Raw genomic sequence first — 22,924 nt, 5'->3', positions numbered from 1 at the left:
ACCTCTGTTGGAAAGAGAAATCAGTGTCTTTCTTCTAGGCAGAAAGTTGAATCCCAGCACCCTGACTGAAGTGGGGTGTCTGCAAAAGTTGGTGCAAGAAACTTTGTTAGCCCTGGGCTCATTTCATGATAAATCAAGTAGCTTCTCCCCTGCCCAGCATGTCTGTTGTGACAGGACAAGGGGGGATGATATTAAACTAAAAAAGGGTTGATTTAGATCAGGTATGAGGAAGAAAGGTTTTTTTTAAAACAACCTGGCCTTGAGAACTTTCAGGGATGGAGCAGCCACAGTTTCTCTGGACAACCTGTGCCAGGGCTTCCCCACCCTCACTGGGACCAATTTTTCCTAATATCTAACCTAAACCTACTCTCTTTTCAGTTTGAAGCCATCCCCTTGTCCTATCCATACATCCCCTTAGAAAAAATCTCTCTCCATCTTTCTTGTAGGCTGCCTTCAGGTTCTGGAAGGTGCAATTAGATCATCCCAAAGCTTCTCTTCTCCAGGTTGAACAACCCTCAGCCTTTATTTGCAGGAGAGCTGCTCCACCACATGTGGGATTTCCCTGTGGGTCATTAAGAACTCAATTGGATTCTCTACCTTTTGATCTCTGTTTGGAAGGCATAGGTCTGGTAGGTGGGGAAGGGCTCAGGAGGTGTGATTAGTTCACTCTCTTCTTCAGGGGCAGCTGATAGGATCTCCTGTGTGGCAGCACCAGGCTCTGCAGGGACAAAGGGACAGGGGTTACAAACAGCTTTGTGTGGGATCTGGAGCCTCTCCAGGTGTTCCAGCTGTGACACCCAGTGCTATTGGAATGCAACAGATTCTGCTCTGTGCCCCCCAAAAATTCCCTGATACTCCAGACAGAATGAGATGGAGCTTATATTGTGTTTTAGTTTATATTACTATCAAACATCTTAACCACTGCTTCCTATTTCCTCACACAACAAATCCTCAGGATATGGTAAAAAATGACAAGAAATTAGAAACTCTTTGTGTTGGACACTTCAGAGCAGCAGCTGCAGCTCATTGCTCTGGTTCTGGTGTGTGGTTGTGTCCAAGCACTCCCTGAAATACTAAAGCATCCCTTTAAAATATGGACACACTGAGATATGATAACAAATCATGAGAAAAAGGAAAGCAGAGGACTTGGGGTGAGTTAAAAATATCTCTGTGAACTGATTTTTACAGAGCAATCCTCTCCATTGGGAGGAAGTTCCAGCTAGACCATCCTTCTGTTTCTTTACAGAAAGGACATTTCCTTTGCTGTGAGGAATATTTGCTTTGGGGCCATGGATCTCTTAATTTTAAAAACATGTGTGCAGTACAAAGTAGTCAAACAGGTGACAAAAATAGTAAATTGAGATTTTTTTGCTTCAGAGACAAAATACAGCTGGAAAATTCACCACAGGACAGTAATTCCCAATGGAAAACACCAGAATAGACAAGTTAACTACTGAATTGAGGATTTAATCTGTAATATAAACAAGTCCAGAGTTTTCACCAGTGCAAGATTTATATCAGTAGATAAATGCCTCCAGTAAAACATTTATTATACAAGACCCATTTCCTCATAATCTCAAATTAAAACTGTGTCTTCAACAGGTAATCTACAGTTCCCAGGTTTTTGTTTTATTATTAAATTTTATATAGTTACACATTGTTTGTATTTACATGTTGCTATTGGGGTTTTTAATATATCTATTCCCTTGTATGTCCATAATTGGAAAATAATTAGAAAATATTTTAATTTTAGATGTAAAAACCCCAAACAACCCTAAGCCAAGTGGAATTGACCTTGATTTATTTGCTCTTGGGTTCTGTGCCCACATTTAAAAGCATGAAGTGGGTTTGATGCAGGAAAATCTCAAAGTTTTCTTGGTGTTTGATCTTACCCAAGTGATCCTTGCCAGTGATTTTCACTTTGGCAGAGGGGTGGCTGTAGGGTCCTGTCCCTGCCTTGCTGGTGCAGGCTGTCCTGAAGTGGTAGATGAACCCCTGGGGGAGATTTCTGGCATAGTAGCAGCAGTCAGTGATGCCAGAGGCAAGAGCTGTCCACTCCCCATCTTAAGAAAGAAAAGAGATCAGGACTCATTTTAAGATGGTCACAATGGGTTGGAGGTTTTTTGAAATTTGGGGTTTTGCTGGTTTTTTTCCCCACCAACCTTGCTTTTGTGCTGGGAATGTGGAGAAACCAATTTACCAGGGCCAACTTTGGGGCTGTACCTGTGTTCTCTAAAATCAGTTGTTTTATATCTGATAATATTCCAAGTTGTGCCAGTATTGCTCCAGAAGAGTGATGAAATTTTCCTGTGTTTTTTTCTCTTTATCTAATTCATGCCACTAAACTGTACTGGAAATATATATCAAGAATTCCAAACAAAATATTTTTTTTTCTCCTGTTGGCCCTGTCTTGAATCCAGTTGAGACCATGAGGTGCAAGATTCCTGCACAGAACCATCCACTAACACCATCCCAGCGAACCCAGTGTTTGAAACATTTTTATGAGTTTTTATGAAACTCAGATGATTTCTCATGGAACTGGAATTGTAGGTACATTCTGGACTCATTCATGGGGCTAAGTTAGGAAGGAGAGAATCCCCAGCAAACATTTAATCAGCGTTCCTCCCACAAGATGCTGTGTCCCCTGTTTTGCTCAAGGCTGAACACAACTCCCTGCAACTGCCTGAGATTAAACCCATCCTGCTATTCAAATAAACTCTGGCAAAGAGCCTCAAACCATTGGATAAGCAGCAACTCCCCACCTAAATCCAAGGCATCAATGATTTTACAGGATACTGCTTGAATTGGAGCTGTTTGTGCAAGAAGGAGCAGACACAATTTAGAAATAGAGAAAAATATGTGCAGAAGTGGCATAGAAAAGCCTGTTTTCAAATAATGGATAAACAAGGAATTTATTCCTGATAATCTTAATCCTCCTGTTCAGGAGAGCAGGATTTTTCATGTTCCTGCCAAATACACAGTGCAATGGAAAATTGTGGATGCTGTTTATCATTTTTCTTCCTAACTGGAAGAACTTGTGTTTGTATCCAGCCCAAGATCTCTCCTGCAGTTGCATCAAAAGGAATAATGAAAAAAAAAATGGTGTTGGGGGGAAAGTGACTCACACCAGCTCCAGAGGGAAAGGGCAGAAATCTGCTGCCCATGCTAATCCAGAAGGGAGTGTCCATGTGTTTTGTTTGTTTGGAGAATTAAGTGAAGGAACACGGAAAAGCTGAATGCAAAGGGCTGTGTTTGTGTGGCTGCAGCAGGAATTGCTATCAGGCAGCACACTCATAATAACAACAGCAAATCCATCCCAAGAGAGGCAGAACAGCCTTGGGGATTTGATACAAAGCTTTTGTAACTAAACAGGAAAACATTGACTTTTGACAAGGGCAGATGGTGACAGGACGAGTGGGAACAACTTTAAACTGTGAGAGACTTAGATTAGATGTCAGGAAGAATTTATTATTCAGAGGGTGGTGAGGCCCTGGCACAGGGTGCCCAGAGAAGCTGTGGCTGTCCCTGGATCCCTGGGAGTGTCCAAGGCCAGGTTGGATGGGGCTTGGGGCACCCTGGGACAGAGGGAAGTGTTTCTGCCATGGCAGGGGTTGGAATGAGATGGTTTTTAAGGTGCCTTCCAAGCCAAACTATTCCATGATTAAATGATCCTCTGACTTTCATCAGCCTCTGGACCAAGCCTCAAAAGTGAATATCACAGGGGTGATGCAGTTTTGTCAAACTTTGGTTATCTTGTCCTGGCTCTTTGCCCTAAGTTTCCCTCATATTTCTTTTCCAATGGGAAAAGAAAGCACAGCTGCTCAGCAGAGGATAAACTGCCTGTTTGATAAATAATCTTTCTCCAAGAAAGCCTGAACCTGGGATGATGTTGTTTCATTAGTGTCTGATTTTGTCAGATTGTCAGAGCTGCTTATCAGACCAGGCATTTTCTCCTGCAGCTGCTCACTTTTTGGTTGTAGCTTCCACACAGCCTTGTTTGATTCCCACTTTAGCAAAGCCTTGGTGTGAATATGCCAATTCCAGGCTGATTGAACCAGCACAACCCCTAACTTTTAGCTGGTTAAATGACAGTTGTATGAATCCCATTCCTAACTCTAAACTGGGAAATTAAATCAGGCTGTTTCTGAATAACAATTAAATATCCAGCTGGTGGAGAGATCATATAAATTGAGATGTTCCTTGCAAAGCACAGGGACAGCTCCTTACCTTCAGTCTTGCACTGGACAGTGTAGTGAACAGGGGTGTTGGTTTCCACAGGTTTCCAAACCAGCTGCACTCCATCCTTGTAGACCTCCACGATGTCAGGGGGTGGAGGGCTGGGGGGAACCTCTGTGGAGAGGAGGAACAAACCCCTTGAGTGTAAACAGCAGCAGTGCTGTGATGCAAAACCCTACACCCAGCATGTCTCAGCTACAGATATTATATATATACAGATAGATATATATATGTATATAACATGTATATGTTTTTTTTATGTATACATATATATACACACAGCTATTTTATCATCCCTTATTTAAACTCAGTACTTAGATTATGTCTTGGAGTGGCTCTTAGTCCAGGAGAGAAAATAAAGAGTGAAGAAGAGGGAATGAACTCTGCACAGGCTGTGGACCACAGCAAGGGAGAGATCTTCCTCTGCACCCCTGTGCAGAAATCTCACCTCAAAGGTACCCATAGGTTACATTTTTGGAGGCAGAACTACTAAAATACCTATTTCTATAGCTACTCCTTCTCACCTGCTTTTCTTATGACACAAGAGGTGGATGCTGAACCCAGAGAGTTTGTGGCCACACAGGTGTAAATACCAAAATCCTCAGCATTAACAGAGAGAATTGTTAGCAGCTGGAAGTGTTTGAGCGTGGATGAGATGAGGATCCGGCTGCTGCTCTGGACAGGGATCCCATCTGGAAAGCAGGAGATGGCAGAGATAAGTACCCTGCTGTTGGGATGGAAATGTGACAGGAAGGTCTCACAGATGTCTATGATGTATAACAGAAAGATTTTGGAATGTAGAATCTGAAGAATGAATAGAAATGGTAGTAAGTTTTGATACAGAAGAATTGCTGAGCTAGTTTTACTGAATAATTAAAGAACCCAAAGGGTAAAATGAGTTGGAAGGGCAAAGGATAAACCCACCTCAAACAAAAGATATTTTTACCAAGCAAAAAGATTTCACAGGAAGCAAAAATGCCATGTTGAAAGTAGAAAAAAGGTCTCAGAATTTTTCACTGCAAGAAAACTGAAAAACAACTTCTAACTTATACATACTAACTTGTAACACACTAACTTTTTGTAACTGGAACATAGTACCATGAATATGGTAATGTTAGTAGTTGTTATAGGTAATAGTAGAAGTATTAACTGGTTGTCACGTTTTAAGATGCTCTGCAATGAAAAGTATTTAATGCTTTGTAACCAGAATTAGAGTTGGCTTCAGCCAAACCCACAGCTGAGGCTGACAGGTTGTGGGCTGGGCTCTTGTCACCCACCACCCGTGAATTGCTGCATATCTTGATACAATAAAGAGCATTTTAAAGAACCAGTCTGCAGTCCCTCATCCCTCCTTTCAGCTCTTACACCCTGCAAATTGATACCAAGGTGTTTAAAGCTCTGCCTGCAGCCCTGTGCTGGCTGAGAGGTTTGTTTGGTCAGGGAGGGGTGGCAGAGTCACCTCTGAACCAGGTGATGTGCAGGGAGGGCAGAGCTGCTGTCCGGCACGAGAGCGTGGCGCACTGTCCGGCGGCTGCAGCCTGGTCCACCAGCTCCTCCACGAACCACGGGGCTGCAGAGGGGAGAAAGTGCTGATTCAGAATAGCCTGGAGAGCTTGATGGAAAAACAAATCCCTGCACGACATCAGAATGTATTTATAAAGGGGTCAAGAACCACTTTGGTTCATGTCTCCCACTCCTTTGATCACCCGCAGGCACAGAGGGTGCAGGTGAAGGAACCCTGTTCACCATTGACAGATCCAGGTGGATCTTGGAAAATCCATGGGGAATATCTGCATTGCCCAGCCCTGGTACAGCTAAAGCAGCAGAACAGCTCAGAGCAGTGAGGAACTCTGTCACAACAAGGGTTTTCCTCTGGCTGAGCCTTGATGTGGGGGCAAAATTGAATTATGGAATTTCAAGGATGAGGGGATCAAAGAGGACAAGAAGAAATGGCCTCCAGTTGCCCCAGTGGGAGGTTTTTGGATATCAGGGAAAATATCTTAATGGAAAGTGTTGTTAAGGACTGGAAGAGGATACCCAGGGAATCACCATCCCTGGAGGGATTTAACAGATGTGTGGCACTTGGGGACAGGGTTTATTGGTGGCCTTGGCAGTGAATGGTAAGTAAACTTAGAGATCTTTGCCAACTAAATGATTCTATAGTCAAGACAGCACAAGAAGAGAGAAGGAGACATGAAACGTGGGTATTGAAGAAGAAAAAACCCTATAGAGCATCAAATCTGCTCCTATCTCCATGGGAAAGGGGGAACTCAGGTTTTCTTCTGGGATTTTTCCCCACAGTGGGCAGGGGCTGCCAGCCTCCCACAGGTGCCCTTCCCAGTGTTTGTCTGGGCTCTGCTGAATGCTGGGACAGGGACATAACCTCAGAAAATGCTCCTGATGGAGTCAAGGGGAAGCTTGCCAGGGAAAAAGGCAATTCTATCCTGAATCACTCTCTGAGGGTAAAACAAACCCATGACTCCTGCCACAGCAATACCTTTCTCCTTTGGGGTGAGGCTTGGCAGCTTGAAGGAAGGGAGTGCTGATTTCCTCTTCAGAGATCCTTCAGCCCCTATTAACAGCTCCTTTTCTGCTGCCTCACTTCCCAGCTCACCAAAGTCTGCTGTGAGAAAGGATGAGAAGTCATACAAGGCCATCCTTCTCCTCTGGCATCCATTGGCAGTGACAACTCTGCCTTCACACATAAATAGTCACAGGTTCCCTTATTATCCAGAGTTTGATTAACAGGGAAGTCTGTGACAGCTGCTGCAAACAGAACAGTGTCCTGGAAGAACAGGGAATATCCAGGGATGGCAGAGAAGAAAGGACAGATCCCCATGTCCAGTAGCCAGGGTGGCTTCAGCTTCTCCCAGCCACTTTAACCTGAGATTTGCCATGTCCATATGACAACTGCAGCAAGGAAAGCATCACCTAGCCCTGATCTGCTTCTGGACAACCTCAAACAGGGAGTTTGAGCCCTTCCACCAGTGGATTAACCCAGCTGACTGCACAGAAGGCAGCCAGTAACAGAGACCTGATGGTGCAGACCACTGATTTCAGAGCCTGCCAGGGTCAGATTTGCAATCCCAGTCTAACCACAGCTTCAGATATGCTGGGGAAAAGAAAAAGGCAACTTTAGCAGAGCCCAGTTATGGCAGCAAATCTGTGAAGGAACAGAGGGAAATAATTACCTTCCTCTGGCTCGAGAGATGTCTTTCCCTTTAGGATTCTTGAAATATGGGCAACAGAAGCTTTTACTTTCTTCTTGAGACTCTGCTCCACCGACTGCTCCACAGAATGAGACCTTGCATATGGCTTAAAGAGCCCAGGCTTGGTGTGGAAGGAACTTTTCTGTTTCCCACTGGAGTCCTTTTGGGAGCTGTACATTTCCTTATGGCTCTCTGCCCCTTTCCCCATGGCTGATAAGTTAGCTGCCTTTGAATCCTCAGATATTTCCAAACGATTCTTCCTGTTCTTGTCTTCCTGTTCCCTGATGCACAGTCTCTTATCCTTATGGAGATGTCCTGAAGGAGGGGACCTTGCCCTCTCACCAAGAAACATAAACCGCCTAGGAACTGGTTTGGGTGAAGGCTTCTTATAGCTCAGGAACTCAAATGGAAAATAGACAATGTCATACAGATCTGAGAAATTCAAATAGGCAGGCTCCACTTCTGAGATGTCAAATTTTTGGGGGCCGCTGCCAAGACTGGGTGTTTCATCTGACAGGTCTTTGATTTTCACCAGAGAAACCTCTGGGTGTTTGCCAGTGTCCTTGGTCACTGGCAGGTGGGTGGGTCTGTTTGCAGTGTCCAGGCTCTCTGTGGAGGAAACGCTCTCTCTGCTGGAAGGGCAGGTCTCAAATGCCAAATCCTCCAGGTGCTCACATTCCTGAGGAGCTGTCTGTGCTCCCTGCTCTTCCAGGAGCCCTGGCTCCTCACTCACAGCAAGGCAGGGTGCTGCAAGGTCATCCTGCTCAGCCACTTCTTCTCTTCCAACCTGCTGGACAGAAGGGAAGGAGGTGTCCATGTGTGCCTGGCTGCCTTTGTAGAACATCTTTCTCTCAGGAGAAATGCGCTTCCTGCTCCCCTTCTCTCCAGAAACTGACTCTGCCCAGACATTCATCTCTTCAGAGAGGGAAACCATCTCATCCACTAAGCCCTCCAGCACAGCAGACTCCTCATCACTGTAGAAAGAGGATCTGTGGTGTGACAGCTCCTGACCACGATCCCTGCGGAGCGGAGGTGGGGCAGCTGTTTCAGCATCCTTTTCTAAGGCAGTGCCTCCACCATAATCCTCTGGATACTCCTCATATTCCAGTCCATAGGCTGAAGCTGGAGCAGCTCCTGGTTGTGACACAGTTAAAACACCTGAACTGCCCCTCTGCAGACCACCTGAAATGCCAGCCCTGTGCTGCTCTAATGCCCCATGTCCAGCCTTGGGCAAAGGAGCAGCCACAGCCTGTCCAGCTGCTTGTCTTCCACTGGCTGTCACTGCAGATCTCACCACACTGTGAACTGACACCTCTGGGTGCTCTTGGTTTTCACCCTCCCAGTGCTGAGGGAGGGCAGTGCTTTGGGAGGAGGCAGCTCTGGCTGGGTGTGTGCTCTCCAGAGCAGCAGGCTCTGAGCCACGGCCTTCAGGGACCCGCTGGGGTTCAGCTCCTTCATGGGACAAACTGGAAACAGCCTCTGGGGCAGCTGAGCCTGCACTCCTCAGAGCAGCAAGCTTCTCCTGGCTGAGAGCCTGCTGTGCTCCATCAGAGACCAGAGCTGGCACTGATCCTGGTGGGATTTTGGGCACAGTGAGGTGCTGTCCCTTCAGGACAGCTGATGCTGTGTCTAATTGAACAGGAGCCTTCTTGTGTGCTGCTGATGGACTGATTCCTGTAGCAGCTGCTTCTGCATCTTCCAGGACAGCAGATCTCACATCTGTATGGGTCTTCATCTTCTGAGGAACACCTGCAGCAGCTGTGAGGGCACCTGGCTGTTTGCCCAGTGTGACAATAGCTGCTGGAACACTTTTCCCAAGAATTTCCTCATATTTGTCTTTACATACTGGAAGTGAATCAGTTTCTGTTTGTTCTGTTGGAACAGCAGAGCTTTCATGCTCCATGAGTTCACATTCAGCAGTGCCATGAGCAGAAGTCTTTTCATCTGAGTGTTTCTGCCTTTTCTCTTCCCAGGGTGGGGCTGGGGCTGTCCTTTTGATAAGCAAGTTTCCACCTGTTAGCTCTGGGTGGGAGTGGGTGGGAGCAGACTCCTGGGGCAGACACACACCTCCCTTACTCAGAGGAGATGACTTTGGGGTGGTCTCTGACTGTGTGAGGGTTGAAATGGACTCTTTGCCCTCCTGCAAAGCACAGTCAGAGGCAGATTTACCCCCTGTTCTGTCGTGTTGTGGAGCTGATGGTGCTGTCCCATCTGAGCACTGGGCAGTGGGAATGGGGCTTTTGCCTCCCAAACATTCAACATCCTCCTCAATCTCAGTGGCTTTTGACTTCTTCAGTAAACGCTTCCTGTTCTCACTCCTCTGGGGTGACACTGGAAGTCCCTCTACCTGTATAAGAGCAGCTGGGCACCCATTCCCCTCCCGGTGTGTGGAGGGAGAGGGCTTCCCTCCCGAGCAATCCCCGCTGGCTCTGCCGATGTCCCCTCGCTCTGCTGTGCCTGCAGAACACCCCTTTCCAGGCCCTGCAGAAGTGTCACAGTGATCACTGCCTTCAGGACAGCTTTCCTGGGCCACCACATCACAGTCCTCCTCCAGAATTCCCTGTTCCCTCAGGGATGTGGAGGCCCTGGGCCTGTACTCATCCAGGGAGCGGCTGCGGGCCCCGGCCATGGCGGGGTGCGGCGGCTTCCCGGCGGCCTCAAACGACGCCGATTTGGTCAGGGACGCCACCAGAGCCTCCCTGCCATCATCTCCTCCTCCTGCCTCCTCTTCCTCCAGCTCAAACTGCTCCAGGAGGGGCTCACGGAGGCCGCTGAGGGGCAGCTTGGAGTAGCCAGGCTTGTGGAAGGTTCTCCTGGCCCTGTCCAGGCGCCTCCTGAGCTCCCGGCCGGGCGAGCAGGGCGGCCTGGCGGGCAGCTCAGAGGCTTGGCTGTAGAAGGTGCTTTTAATGACACTCTGCCTGGGAACACAGGCAGATGGCTTTTCTGTCCCATCCCCTGCCTTTTCTGTTAAAGATGTGTCTGGTTTTTCTCTCTGAGGGAGAAGAGATGTGCTGTCTGTGGGAGCCCTCGGGGATGAAGGCTCAGCCGTGCTGCTTTTTTGGGATGGCTCTTCCCGAAGGCTGGGCAGGATCACTTCCTCTTTCTCCTGTAAGACACCTGCCACGAGCTCTTTGCTGTCTGTGGGTGATTTCTGCCCCACCTCAGCTTTCATGGAAGCATATTTCCTCCTGGTGGGTTTTACTGGAGGGATGGAGCTTTTGGGGCGCTCCTGTTCCCATTTCAGAGACTGGGGATAGCTGGGGGCATCAAATACAGGCAAGTGCAGCTCAGGAGTGGAGCCAAAGTGCCTCTTTTGGGGGAAATTCGAGTTCTCGTTGTCTGAAGAGGAGCCACTGGTGCTGGATGAGGTGCTCTCCTCAATGAGGTGTCGGGAGATGGCCAGGGAGCTGTTGTCATGGGTCCTTTCCAGGATTTCTGGGATGGACCTCATCACCAGGATGGATTTGTAGCACATCAGGGAGCGCTGGGAAGGCAACGAGACAGAGCACAACATGGTGGGACTATGGAAAGCAGAGACACCAGAATGAACTCCTGCACCCCTAAATACCTAAATTCCCTAAATACCACACCCATTAGACACATGAGTCTAATTAGACACTGCCACCCTCTGCACATGTCACCAATCCAGGCCTCACTTTCTCTCCACATTTCTCTTCCCTCATTCACTGACATTAAATTAAATTCAGGGAACACACTTGCCCTTGTGACTGGGGGAAAGACTCTTCAAGATTCCCAAAGTCAATCTGGCCACTCAAAACAGATGGAAAAGAGTTTTTTGATGGAAAAAAAATCAGATGAGAGACTCGCTGAAGTAAATGGCTTTAAATCCTTTGACTGCAATACAACCTACAGTGACTTAGAGAGATGGGATTCCTCTGCTCCAAATTCTGCCATGTGGGGCATGTCAGTTGAAGCTGGGCCTCTCCTTCCAGCCAGCAGAGAGAAACTGGCATGTTCAGAAGGCAATCAATCCAATTATTTGAGAGAACTTCAGGAAAAGAGGCATTTTCTGTGCACCTGTCTGTAATTCAGCCCCAATTGCAAAGGCATTTAACTTAGACCTAACCTTGTGTCTACAGGCACCTGCATGAATTTCCAGGCAGTAAAAGCCTGCATAATTAATTCCTGACACATCCATCTCTCCCGAGCTTTTTCCCAACTCCCAGCCATGCTCAGATCTCTGCTGAGCTCTCTGTCCTAGCCCAAAAAGATTTCCAGAGATTCAGATGCAAATAAAAATAGATATAACTAAACAGAACCAACCCAGATTAGGGGCAACTCACCTGCCACTTGCTCCGAGCCACAATGAATTTGAGCTGTTTTGTGTTGATGAAATGAGCTGCTTCAAGAGGGACATTGTGCTGCCAGGTGGAATGAGAGGAAAATCATTGGTTAAAAAAATCCTGATTTCATTTCTTGAGAAGTTTTTGTGGGTGTTTTTTAAAAATTCTCTCTTTACACAATTGTCTCATTTAGGAAAGTTACCATAGATCAAATGTTGCAGTCCTTTCATAGTTAAATTATAGTTAAATTTCAGTGATTAAATCAAGCCCTGTTCAATACCTGTCATTAAATCCTTTTTGCTGTTGTTAATTTTTAACTTTTTTCCTTATTCATTTAGGGTTTTAGAATATAAACCATAACTTTGGTCTGCAAGGCCAGTTCCCTTTCTGTAGTGACATGGTAGAACAAGAAGGAATGGCCCAGGGTGGCATCAGGGAGGTTTAGATTGGATATTAGGGAAAACTGACTAATAAAGGACCAGGACAAACTTACCATGAACCATCTGTGGGAAAGACAGTCCAAAGCACTTGGCCTGGATCTGGGAAGAGAACAGATTGACATTTTAGTAGGAAATCACCTCCAACAGCAATCAGTGATCCTCCTGAAGGTGCTGCTGCAGGCAAACACGCACAAGCACTCAGGGTGTGTCCTTAGGATGCTGGTTTGGAGCAGAGAAGCCAAAAAGACACAGCAAATTCCAACTCAAGGTTTCCTTTCCCTCCTTTTTCAGTCTGACACTCCTCACAGATGCTCAGGAAGAGCTCATGGCTCTGTACAGGGGTTCAAGGGGTCCAGAACCTCTCTTCCTCTTTAGGTGGCCAGAGTGGAAACAGTTTTGGCAGCAGGCAGAAAGAGTAGAAATGGAATTAAAATCAAGTGCCTGTAAAAGTCCCTTCAAGCCAACTTTTGTACTTGAAATTGCTTAATGAATGTGGTCAAGGTTACTTAATTCTCACATAACTCCCTCCATGCTCTTCCCAATCATCTGTATCATTCCAGAAACTCCTCAGCCTGGAGGAGGCAGGGAGCAAGGACATCACCACACCACAGAGAGGCCAATTTGGCAAATATCCGAGTTGTGGGTTGGCTCATGGGGAGGAATAAGGAAGAATTAGGGCAAAGTGCAGCACATCTCACTCAGCTTTCTGCTTTTCAAAGCAAGTGGTGAGCTGGGATGTGCCTGCTGAGCTCTGCACAGGAGGGCACTCACTTGGGGTGCTGCTGCAGGATCCCCTTCATGAAGTCCTTTGCATCTTCACTCAAGTGAACAACATCAGGAATGGTCCATGAGATCTCCCCATTCTGGATATTTAGGAGAGTTTTCCTGTCGTTCTCACCAGCAAATGGAGACTTGCACGTGAGGCTTGTTTATTGAACACCATAAAATGAAAGGAGACAGGTTTTAGGTTTCTGCTTTCTGTTCTAATGACAGAAGCACAAATGCTCACATGGGGTTTTTAAATACTTGAGGGGCTCCGTGCCTGGGACTTCCAATGTTCGTGAGGAGCAACCAGGAAAGGAGGAAACCACAAAATAAATTGTCCTTATTCTGGAAGGACTGAATGCTCCACTCAAATCCCTCACATGAAAGTACTGGAGGGCTCTGATGGACAAAGGGTTATTGAGGGAGTTTCTTCAAGATCTATTTACCTTAAATATGTGATGACTCCAACAGCCCTGAGGAGAGAGGGAACACAAATGTCATTTTTGTCACTATTTTTCCACCCTTCTCAAGCCCTTTTTCCTGCCACTAGACACCCTGGAACAGCAAGATCACCTCATCACCTTTCAAGGATAATGAATCCCTAAAGCTATTGGGTTTTTCCATTCATTTTTCCCATTCAATATATTTTTTAATTGTTCTCAAGCAATCCTTCATTTTTAAAGAACAGATAGAGGAAAAGACTCAAATACTTTTTTTTTTTTTTTTTTTTTTTTTTTTTTCACTTTGTTTGTCTTTTCTAGAAAGCCCTTGAAGATCATTCCCTCTAGTTGCTGCCTGGATAGAGATCATCTCCTCAAAAATACTCCTTTGCATTATTTAGCAGAGTTCAATTATGGCTATAAAAAATTAGACAGGAGGAGCTTTAAAGAGCTTTGATGGCTTTTGTATTGTCAGCATTGGTTTTTAGTTTCCTTGTTATTATCACTACTCCATTTACTAATTAACAGCTAATGGAGATTCAGGGGGCTGGAAAATCTTTTTTAGGAAAAGGAGAGATTACCAGATATCAGTTGCTTTTGACACTGGAGACAGGGAAACAATTTCTGGGGCAACAAACTCAGGAGACCCATATTTGCTGTACTGAGGCTCCACGGGTGTGATCCTCTGGGCAAACCCAAAATCACAAATCTTCAGGTCTTCCCTCTCAGGATAAACCATGAGGATATTCAGTGGCTGTTGAATGAAAAATAAATTTATTTTTTCTGAGACCAGGGAGTATTTTCAGTTGTGAGAACAGTTCAGAGAACACCCAATCCTTGGCCAGCAAGAGGCTGGGAAAAGCCAGACTGGTCACTGCTCATTACCTTGATGTCCAAATGAAGGATGTTGTTGTCATGAAGGTATTTGATTCCTTCCAAAATTTGCTTGATGTACAGTTTGACCTAAGAATTAATTATTAAATAATTAAAAAATAAACAATTATTAAACTGGGAGAGTAATAGAGGAATCAAGATTTAAACTTTAAAAGTCCTTCTCAATCCAAATCATTCTCCGTTTCCCCCTGAAAATTTCTTAAAAAAAAAATAATTATTTTACCAATAAATATTGGACACCTGGCTACTAGATGGAGATGTGAAACATTTTTAACTTTTAGCACCAAGGATGTAAAAAATAATCCCTCAGAAACCATTTCAGCTTTTCTTTTGAAGACAGAAGGGGAATAGATAGAATAGTTACAAGGGGATAAAGTGGTATCAAGTAAGTCGAGATAGGAGCTCCAGATTACAGACAGCAAAGAAATTATGACAACAGAGCAAATACAATCTTTTTCTTTTTTTTTTTTTTTTTAGGCTGGATGCAATGCTGGTGGCCAAACCCCCTGGCTGTTTGTAGTTATTCCCCAAAGAAACCCAACTAGCAATGAAAGCTGATAGGAACACATTGTAAAAGCTGATTCTGCTCTGATAGATTATCACAGGTTCCAGAAAGAAAATGCAGAAAGAACCAACTCTGGGCTCTCAAATGAGAAATTACCTCAGCTTCAGTGACCACGCTCTTCTTGAATAATCTGTCCAGGAGCTCTTCATTGGAGCATCTGACAGTGGCATTAAGGGACAACAGGATCACATGGAAAAGCTTATTTTGACTGTGGAACCACCTCCATCCAGCCAAGAGCAGAATTCATGATGAGATCTCAGGCAGTGGGATCACCCTGAAAGTCTCCTGGCAGAACTGGGCTGCTCTAAACTTGGTAAAATTCTGCTAAAATCTTACCTGCTGATTTTGGGGGTTCTGTTCTGCATTTCCCTGATGCTCACCCAGACTGGATCTCACAGAAACAGAGCTTATAACTTCCAAAAGTTTCAGAAAATAATTTTGGTGCTTAGTAACTCATTCACTCTTGTATATACAAATCTGATTTTTCTCACCCAGCAGAAGCTGTGGAGCCCTCACAGAGCTGTGCTATCCTGCAGTGCAGAAAAGGATTGTGTGTGTCCTTTTCTCCCAGAAAAAAAAAAACAAACAAAAATAATAATAATTGTTTAGCTATTTAATAAATGACCCAGTACTTCCCAGCCTTTTCTGCACAAAAAAAAAGGATACAACTCCAGAATCAAAATCAGAGTTTTTCTTGTTTCAAACTCATCCAGGAGCCTGGTAATTCTGTCATGGGACAGAGAGGCAAGAATATCCCTCTCCTGATGGGCTCTGGACCTGGTTTTGCTCCTCAGGGGTATGAATTTGGCAGCACAGGACACCCTGTTCCCTTTGTGCACCACCCTTTTCACGAAGCTGAAGCAGCCCCTGTGCAGGAATGGAAGGAGAAGCCCTGATCAGAGCTGGGCAGAGATTTCCCCACACCCTGGCCTTTGGCATCTCATTTTGCTGTGTGTGAGGTGCTGTTGCCCTCTCCTGGCTGAGAAACAACGTGTTCCCATCAAGGGAAAGCTGCTGCAGTGGATGCAGGCAAGAATTAATCCATCTGTGAATCTCAGGATGGTTTTTGTGGTTGGAGTTGCCCCAGCACACCTTGGAGTGACCTCCCACTTCTGCCTTTACTTCCAACTTTTCACACTTTTCAGGACCCACTTCTGCCTCAGCAGCTCAGATGGGCCATGAGATATTCCCTGATGCTGTAGAGTTGGAAAATTCATTTACCTTCCAATCTCCTGCTTCACCTCATAATGGGAGTGGAGTTTTCTCCTGGTGGCCACTTTCTTTACTTCTTGGTCTTTCTTAGCTTTGGAAATGAGGGAAAACATAAGGGTAAATGTTCAGACAACAATGCCTTGCTAATAGTGTGCAAAGTTATTACAGAACAATTTAAGACAGGAAAATTTAGGGGGGGTCTTCTAAACTTTTAAGGAAAATTAAGTGGAGTTATTTGATGATGGAACATGTCAAAATGAACTTTGGGGATGCCCAGAGGAAGTGGCTGCCCCATCCCTGGAAGTGTTCAGGGCCAGGTTGGATGGGGTTTAGAGGAACCTGGGGTAGAGGATCTTTAAGGTTCTTTCCAACCCAAATAATTTTGGCATTTTTTTGATTTGCTTTTATCCTGGATCCTGCCATACTGGCCATATATAAATGGAATACAGAAGAGATTTCATACAGGCACCAGAACATGACTGCAACAAATTACTGCCTGGCAGTGGAGGCAACTCCTGCAGCTGGGAGGGTGGCACTGCCATCACAGCTGAGAGGGTGGCACTGCCAGCACAGGTGAGAGGGTGACATTACCATCACAGGTGAGAACATGACATTACCTTCACGTACAATGAGCTCAGCTTTGCACAAAACCTCCCCTCCTGCATTTTTGGCAACACAGGTATAAACACCTCCATCTTCCAAGGCAGCATTGTCCACGACTAAGAAATATGTTGTTCCTTCCTTCCCCTGATGGACCCTGTGGCTGTCTGTTAACAATGAAGTGCCCTGAGGGAAGGAAATGACATTTTAGCATTGGAAAAGCCAAGATGAAAACAGATGTTTCTGTTCTTCAAAATGCAAAATACAGGAACAGAGCTACAACACAGATTATTTATCTGAGCAAACCTCACAGAGAAAATGCTGCCCAGGAGTGGAGTCACCATCCCTGGAGGTGTTCAAGAAAAAAACTGGATGTGACTCTGGTTGTTCTGTCAGAGGTTGGACCCAGTGATCTTGGAGGTCTTTCCAACCTTAATGGTTCTGTGATTCTGTATATTCATAAATGCTATGAGGAAAGGGGCAGGATGGAAGGTGTGACACAGAGCAGATTGTGAGCATTTGCAAAAGGTCCCTATGGCAGTAAAATGCAAGATAAAAACATATAATACAAATGCATATATATGTATATAATACCAAAAATACGAAGTGATGCAATCCTGTTTTCTCACATAAAATCTCTGTTCCTGAGATTTTTCTTTTTAAACTGCAACAAAAATTTAAGTTAGAGTAAATCAGCTCAGTGCTTGGTGGGAGCTAAAAGCTACCAGATACTGGAAATTATTAGGGAAGAAATTAAGGATAAGAAACAAAGCAACATTTGATAAATGCTTGGTTTGCCCATGGTGTGGTAGGTAATGTTTGGTATATCATCAGCTGTAAGAGCTTCTGGATGAGGATTGACAGCAGGCTGGGGCTATTCAGCCTGGAAGGGAGGCTCTAGCAAGATATGACAACAATATTCTAAGGAATAATAAATAATTTCTCTCCTTTCTGTGGGAATTTCATTGACCTTAATCACACTGAATTTTCTAAGTAGTTGCAGGAAGGATACAGAGCCTGGAACTCACAGTGACAATTGGGATAAACCTCTCAATCCCATTCCTGCCCCCAATTCCCTGTGGAATAGTGCACTACAGGTCCTCACTCTCAGAGATGAGTCTGCACTCACCTTAAACCACAGAACTGTGGGCTCAGGGGTTCCTTCAATGACTGCCTGGAATTTGGCACGTTCCCCAGAGTTCACCTGCACGTCCTCTATTGTCACTTGCATGTAGGGAGGACCTGGTGAGAAAAGAGCATTACTCAAATAGATTTATAGGACAGACCATTTAGGATGTAACAGTAGTTAAAAGTCAAATCAAGAGGTACAACAGCAATATATTTGGGGGTTCTTCATGCTGGCATTACTTTTAGGCTTCTTATTTTCACACTTATCTATTATTTTTGTTTAATAAACAGTTGCCACTCAAAAAATTGGAATATTAAGAGAAAAACCAATCAGGTGTTGTTATCAAAAGAGAAGACAGTGACAGTCATGGGATTGGGAAAGGGAAACAGGGATTCTTACTTGTTGGAGTCTTCTCCTCAGTCTTGTACACACGGGTTCTTTCTGTGGTCTCGATGTAAACTTCACTGTGCACATCCCAGACCACGTCTCCTTCTCTCCTGTACCAGCCTCCTGCCCCTGCATCTGGGGATGTTCTTTCAAGAAACCCAAGAGAAAAGATCATGGCACAGCCACATACATGAGATGCAGGATTACACCCTGCCATTGATCTGTTTAACCAGCAAAGAATTATTTGCTTTAAATTAATACAGGAAGAATTTTGGTTTTCTGGGGGGATTAATTTATCTCCAACCTTTTTTTACCCTTGTTTGACAGAGCATTGTCACCAGGTGTTGGATCTCAGAAACCTGGGAGTTTTGAGCTTTCTGTGCTTTCTGGCACTGATCCCCTGCAGAACACTGCTTTTGACCTGAGGCCTTGGAGAAGGCTCCTAAATTTGAGTGATGGAGTTAAAACCATGGGTGTGTAGCTGGAATAAAAGTGTGTGATTTCACATGGTGAAGGGTTTGGAATTTAAAGTTTTTATAATACAGGAATAGGTATGGGACAAGAGGGAGGATTTTGGCTGATGTCTCCTTTCTGTTTCTTCTTGATTTCAGGCAGTAGTTTCTGGTTGGACAGTCAGTGTTGCACTGCAGGTCACAGGAATTTGGTTATTGGGTTAAAAGTATAAATAATATAGGTGTTAATTCTCTATTGGACTGTTTGGCTTTAAAAGACCTTGTAACTAGCTGGATTAATCTCCATTTTGCTCACTTTTAGCTGGTGGCCAGAAGTGTTGCAGAACTCTGCACTTTAGATAAGATTTAATAAACAACCAAGTCCTAACACGAGAAATTAGTTTCCTTTGTGTTTTAATCCTGACTCTGAGTGAAGAAAGAAGAAAATTAGGACAAGACACTAATTAGGGGGTGCAGTTAACCCATTACAACCAGGATTCTGAAAATAACAACAAACCTACAAGAAGCTGTTCAGGACCACCACAGAGGACTTGTTTTTCTTGCACCAGAGTCAGCCCCATTCAGAAATCCACGTGTGTTACCTGGATAAGTGGAGGTGGGTATTTACCTGTCAATGGGAACAGTGTGTTCCTGAGCACTGTCACCTCCAGCAGCCTCCTCTTCCCTGGAAGGAGCAGGGCTGGGCTTTGGCACCCCTGGCTCTTCAGCCAGCCTCTGTGCTTTGGCTGCCAGCAGAAATTGGGCAAGTTAGGCACACCCCCCCTGAGACCACCCAGAGCCAACCTTTGGAGCCACCTCTGGTGCCAGAACTGAGTCCACCTGACCTCAGCTGGGTGCAGGAGAAGGTTAGAGGAGAATTTGGCACTTTTGCAAACAGCACATGAAGCAAAGGGCTGGACAACACCAGGCTTGACTGACTGGGCTCACCTGAGTGTTCTGTAAGGAAATACACACAGACAAAGGTGGGAAAGGCAGTAGGGACAGGGAGAAATAGGGCTGGAAGGATAGTGTGGGTTCAAAGAGCCTTTACAGGAGATAATTTAGCTGTGTTTGAGTTCCAGCTCAGGGCTGTGAGGAAGTCATGGGATCACAGAATCATCCAGGCTGAAAAAGACCTTTAAAAACAAGTCCAGCCATCAAACCAGAACTGCCAAGTCCACCACTGAAATGCATTCCAGGGAAACCCAGTTTAGCTTTGTCCACATTAATTCCTCCACCCAACTTTGCATCAGAGCAGTTACTGACTCCCTGCTGTGGTCACAGCATCAGGGACAGGAGTGAGCTCACATCAATCAGTGTGAATTGGTGGTCAAAGCAGGTTCTGGCTGAGGATATAAATAAAGAGGTAATATGGACTCTTACAGCAGACCCAGTGATGTTTTAGTATCAGCATTGCTGCACCTCCACTGGAAAATGTCCTTATACAGCTCTAGGTTACACCAGAATAAAGTTTGGCATCTGGGGTTTGATGATACCAAAAGATGGTGCAGCTTTATGGCCATTTCAGTCATTTTTCTTGTTTGATTATTATTTTTTTTTTATCAGATATAGCTTCAAAACCTGGTTTGATCTCACATTCCAAGAGTACCTGAGTGTCTTTTGATATTGACCATTGTAATTACACCACAGGGTAAAGTGCATTTCAAGGAGAAAAGGTTAAATCCATGGGAGTGTTCTACCCAGCAGGTAGGAATATTTTAGGGAGTGCTTTGGAGATTGGTGGTGGCTGGTTTTGGAAAAGAGCAGCTGTTTCTAGAAATCACATAAAACACCTCAATTGGGGTGGAAAACATGGTTAATCAAGGCATTACTGGATCAGAGATCCCAGGCTGTGAGATTGTGCTTTCACCAGCATTATTGAAATATTTACCTCCTTTTTATTTAAGGCATGTGATCATAGAGAGAGGTGTCAAGTCTCCATCTGATTAAAATAATTCCTATAACATGTTCAGTTTTGCTCAGATGGAAGACCTGCTAAACCATCTCATTCCTTATTGTATTTTCTCTTTAGCTGTGACTAAAGAAATAATCTACTAGGTGACATTTTACTTAGGATTTTTGAGTCATCCCACTTCACCAGAGGATTATTTCCAAAGATGATTTCTGACTAGAAAGGAAAAAGAAAGATTTTAAAGCCCTGACATTTTTTTTTATGCTGTTATTTTGGGTCTGATTCCATGAACAGCTTTATCCTTGTAAAGTTGTAAGAATATTTCTTTTTTAAGGAATTATCTGCAGTTTGAGGGTTGCAGGCTACTTGGCATTGTCCTTTAAGTTAACAAGTTATTCTGACTAGACACAGAGACAGCTTAGACAAATTGCTATGGCAGAAGCAGAGGAAGAGTGGAAGGGTTGTCATTCATTCATGATTTTTTAAAAACAACAGAAAGACAAATGCATTGTTCTCCTGGCAAGACACAGCCACATACACAGTTGGTTTTAGTCACACAGAAGCTGCAAGGAGTCTGTCCAGGCTCCAGGGTCAGTGAAATGCAGGTGAACTTGAGGCACCCAACCCCCAGGATATCAAAGACATTTCCAGCTTGTTTACAGCAAATAATAAAATAAAAGCAACCATCCTTACTCACCCCACCAAATCAAATCCCAAATGACTTCTCTGAATATAAAGGAAGGATCTCACCACACCTTCTTCCCCAAAAACACTTGAAGCAAGATCAGAGGAAAAGCCCAAAGATGGAAAAAAATCCCCAATTCCTTAATTTTGGGCAGGTGATGAACCAAACTCTATTTCAGACATGGTTTTAAAACACCTCCTGCTTCCAGAAAGATCTGCCCCAAACTTAGACCCAACCTAAGCCAAACCCACCCTCCAATGTTTCTTTGGGTCTGAACACCTTCTCTTCATCTCAAAACACAATGTCACAGAAAAATGAGGTTAAAAACATCATTACTGGCACTTTGGTAGTAATTCTAAACAAGTTTAAGCCACAGTGACATGTCTAAACAAGTCCAAGCCATGCTCTGTATCATATGCACCAGCCAAACTATTTAACTATTTTCCTTCATATTTTACTGCCTAGTTGTTTTTCTCCATATTTTACTGTTTCTTCACACACTTAACTGTTTTTCTGTATATTTCTTAGTTGAAACCAATGTTTCTAACAAGTGCACAAAATAAGCCATTTTAAAAAGTTTTTCTACAACTTGTTAAGACCCTTCAAAGCCACTAAAACGTAAATTGTACTAAATAAATAAAGAACCTAAAAAACAAAATACCAACATTAAAAAACCCCAAATAAAAGTAAATAAAATTTTAAACAACTGCCAATCATCATACCTAAAAAACTCATACAAAACACATAAAACAACATGAAAACACCAATAAAAAAATTACATTATCACATAAACAATTGTCTTAACATGTATATTTTAAGCTAAAAAATAAATTAACTTCTATGTAATCATATTCATTTACTATCCAAAAATCCTATTTCTCCCACACACTTCCAACATTTTTCTGCCTCTCAGCTCCCCAGGGGACACTTCCCACCTTCATGCCAAACCTACCATGGCCTCCAGCAGCCTGGGTTTGGGTGCTGGCTTCATGGACGACCACAGAGGGTGCAGCTGGTGGCCCTGGGGGCTGGCAGGGAGCAGGGCCAGCAGGGCCAGGGCCAAGGCCACCCTCTGCTGTCGTGCCAGGGGGCAGAGTCACCAGCAGGGACGCCGAGTCCATCAGTTTCCTCAGGGCTGTCTTGATCTCGCGGTCGGCGCGCTGCAGCGACGCCTGCACTGTCTCCGTCTCTGGCTGGGGGGAAGTCAATCCTACAGACAAAACGACAACTTTTCTCTCTTCAGGGTGAAAAGTAAACCCAACAGCGCCATCCAACCCATGGAAATATCTGCAGTTGTATTGTTTTTCCCCTCCTAGAGAAGAGTTGATGAAGAAATGCTTATTCCAGCAAGAGGGAATGTAGCTGAGAGGTAAAATAAGAAGGTTGGCACAAAATGATTTGGAAAGTTGTATCTCAGCAGGCTGGGGATGCTGTGCTACCTGTGTGAACATCTGGCCTCTTCCCAGACAGTGGAACAAAGGATCCATCTCCCAGCTCAACCCAACATCGGTTTGTCTGTCAAAAATAACTTTAATAATCATAGAATCGCAGAATATTCTCAATGGGAAGGGATTCACCAGGATCCTGGTCCTGCATAGTCACCCCAACAATCCCACCCTGCTCCTGGGAGTGTTAGCCAAACACTCCTGGAGCTCTGGCAGCTTTGGGCTGTGCCCATTCCCTGGGGAGCCTGG

At 44.6% G+C, this 22,924-nt stretch overlaps 1 protein-coding gene across 1 annotated transcript in view; it reads right to left on the bottom strand.

Annotated features, from left to right (window-relative positions):
• OBSCN (obscurin, cytoskeletal calmodulin and titin-interacting RhoGEF) overlaps positions 1 to 22,924 on the bottom strand; it is a 176,748-nt gene that overhangs the window by 4,788 nt on the left and 149,036 nt on the right. The window contains 21 exon segments of the mRNA XM_079300531.1: positions 598 to 718; positions 1,893 to 2,063; positions 4,228 to 4,350; positions 4,761 to 4,928; positions 5,696 to 5,806; positions 6,734 to 6,856; positions 7,428 to 10,929; positions 11,750 to 11,827; positions 12,243 to 12,288; positions 12,961 to 13,113; positions 13,401 to 13,427; positions 13,976 to 14,148; positions 14,280 to 14,357; positions 14,950 to 15,010; positions 15,520 to 15,720; positions 16,075 to 16,156; positions 16,683 to 16,851; positions 17,795 to 17,907; positions 18,194 to 18,327; positions 19,262 to 19,368; positions 22,166 to 22,440. Of these exon segments, the coding sequence (XP_079156657.1) occupies positions 598 to 718; positions 1,893 to 2,063; positions 4,228 to 4,350; positions 4,761 to 4,928; positions 5,696 to 5,806; positions 6,734 to 6,856; positions 7,428 to 10,929; positions 11,750 to 11,827; positions 12,243 to 12,288; positions 12,961 to 13,113; positions 13,401 to 13,427; positions 13,976 to 14,148; positions 14,280 to 14,357; positions 14,950 to 15,010; positions 15,520 to 15,720; positions 16,075 to 16,156; positions 16,683 to 16,851; positions 17,795 to 17,907; positions 18,194 to 18,327; positions 19,262 to 19,368; positions 22,166 to 22,440 (6,016 nt within the window).

This window comes from Erithacus rubecula (assembly GCF_903797595.1).
Source record: "Erithacus rubecula genome assembly, chromosome: 3".
In the NCBI taxonomy this organism is placed as follows: Eukaryota; Metazoa; Chordata; class Aves; order Passeriformes; family Muscicapidae; genus Erithacus; species Erithacus rubecula.
This window is presented reverse-complemented; position numbering and strand designations above follow the sequence as displayed.